This window comes from Bison bison, unplaced genomic scaffold (assembly GCF_000754665.1).
Source record: "Bison bison bison isolate TAMUID 2011002044 unplaced genomic scaffold, Bison_UMD1.0 scf7180017864516, whole genome shotgun sequence".
Classification (NCBI taxonomy): Eukaryota; Metazoa; Chordata; class Mammalia; order Artiodactyla; family Bovidae; genus Bison; species Bison bison.
In genome coordinates, this window is record NW_011495069.1 from 11,271,716 (window position 1) to 11,272,714 (window position 999).

Genomic DNA, 999 nt, shown 5'->3' on the forward strand with positions numbered 1-999 from the left:
CTGCGGCGGTCGTGTGGCCGGAAGGGCTCCCTGTATCACACGGGGCAGCTGCACCCCGCGGTGCGTGTGGCCGATCTCCTGCAGCACATCAACCAGATGAAGACGGCCGAGGGCTATGGCTTCAAGCAGGAGTATGAGGTGCCTGCCCCCGTCCAGCTGGGACCCCTCGCCAGGGCCTCCCTTGGCTCCTCCTCACTGTGGACCCTGGCAGCCCTCAGCTGGTCCCTGGATGGATCCTTGCCCTGACAGTCCCCATTTTAAGCTAATTTCTTGGCCTTGACCTTGGCCCTAATCTCAGCCTGACCTGGTTTCTCCCTCATCCTAACTCTGACTTAAAAAGTGTCTGAATCTTATGTTGGTCTCTGTCTGGACCCTGCCAGGATCCTTTTTCTATCCCTGATGTGGACCTGACCACCAATACTGACCCTGACCTCCAGCCTAAACCCCAGTGTGACTTTGACCCTAACTTTCATCCTGAGCTCTGTTTGAACTCTGACTTGAATCCCATCCTACCTCTGTCTGGACTTATTTTGACCCTCACGTTTACCTTCATCCCAGCTCAGACCTGGATTTGACCTAAGCTTAACCTTCATTCTGAAATGTCTCTGAACTATAGTTACCTCTTTCCCCCTCTATTTCTCACTCCCCTCCCCACACTGCTCGGTATTAAACTTAGTCCCTCACATATAAAGGAATATACAGTGACTTCATCTCAGGCCCCAAGTTTAACCCTGAACCTGACCCTTACCGTGGTCCTGCCTCCTTCTGCTGACAGGGTCGGGCTCTTGGGAGGGGAGGGGCTTCCCTCCCTGCAACTAACTATGCCTTTCCCTTCTGACAGAGCTTCTTTGAAGGCTGGGATGCTACAAAGAAGAAAGACAAGGTCAAGGGTGGCCGGCAGGAGCCCATGCCTGCCTGTGAGTCCTGCGGGAGGGCCTGCGGTCGGGGGCAGTGGGTGGGAGGAAGCAGGAAGAGGGAGAAGAGCAGAGTGAGCCATTT

The 999-nt window shown here is 54.9% G+C and overlaps 1 protein-coding gene across 1 annotated transcript in view; it reads left to right on the forward strand.

Moving 5' to 3' along the window:
- PTPRU (protein tyrosine phosphatase, receptor type, U) overlaps positions 1 to 999 on the forward strand; it is an 89,415-nt gene that overhangs the window by 67,555 nt on the left and 20,861 nt on the right. The window contains exons 15-16 of the mRNA XM_010830265.1: positions 3 to 138; positions 842 to 917. Of these exons, the coding sequence (XP_010828567.1) occupies positions 3 to 138; positions 842 to 917 (212 nt within the window). The remainder of the gene's footprint in view (positions 1 to 2; positions 139 to 841; positions 918 to 999) is intronic.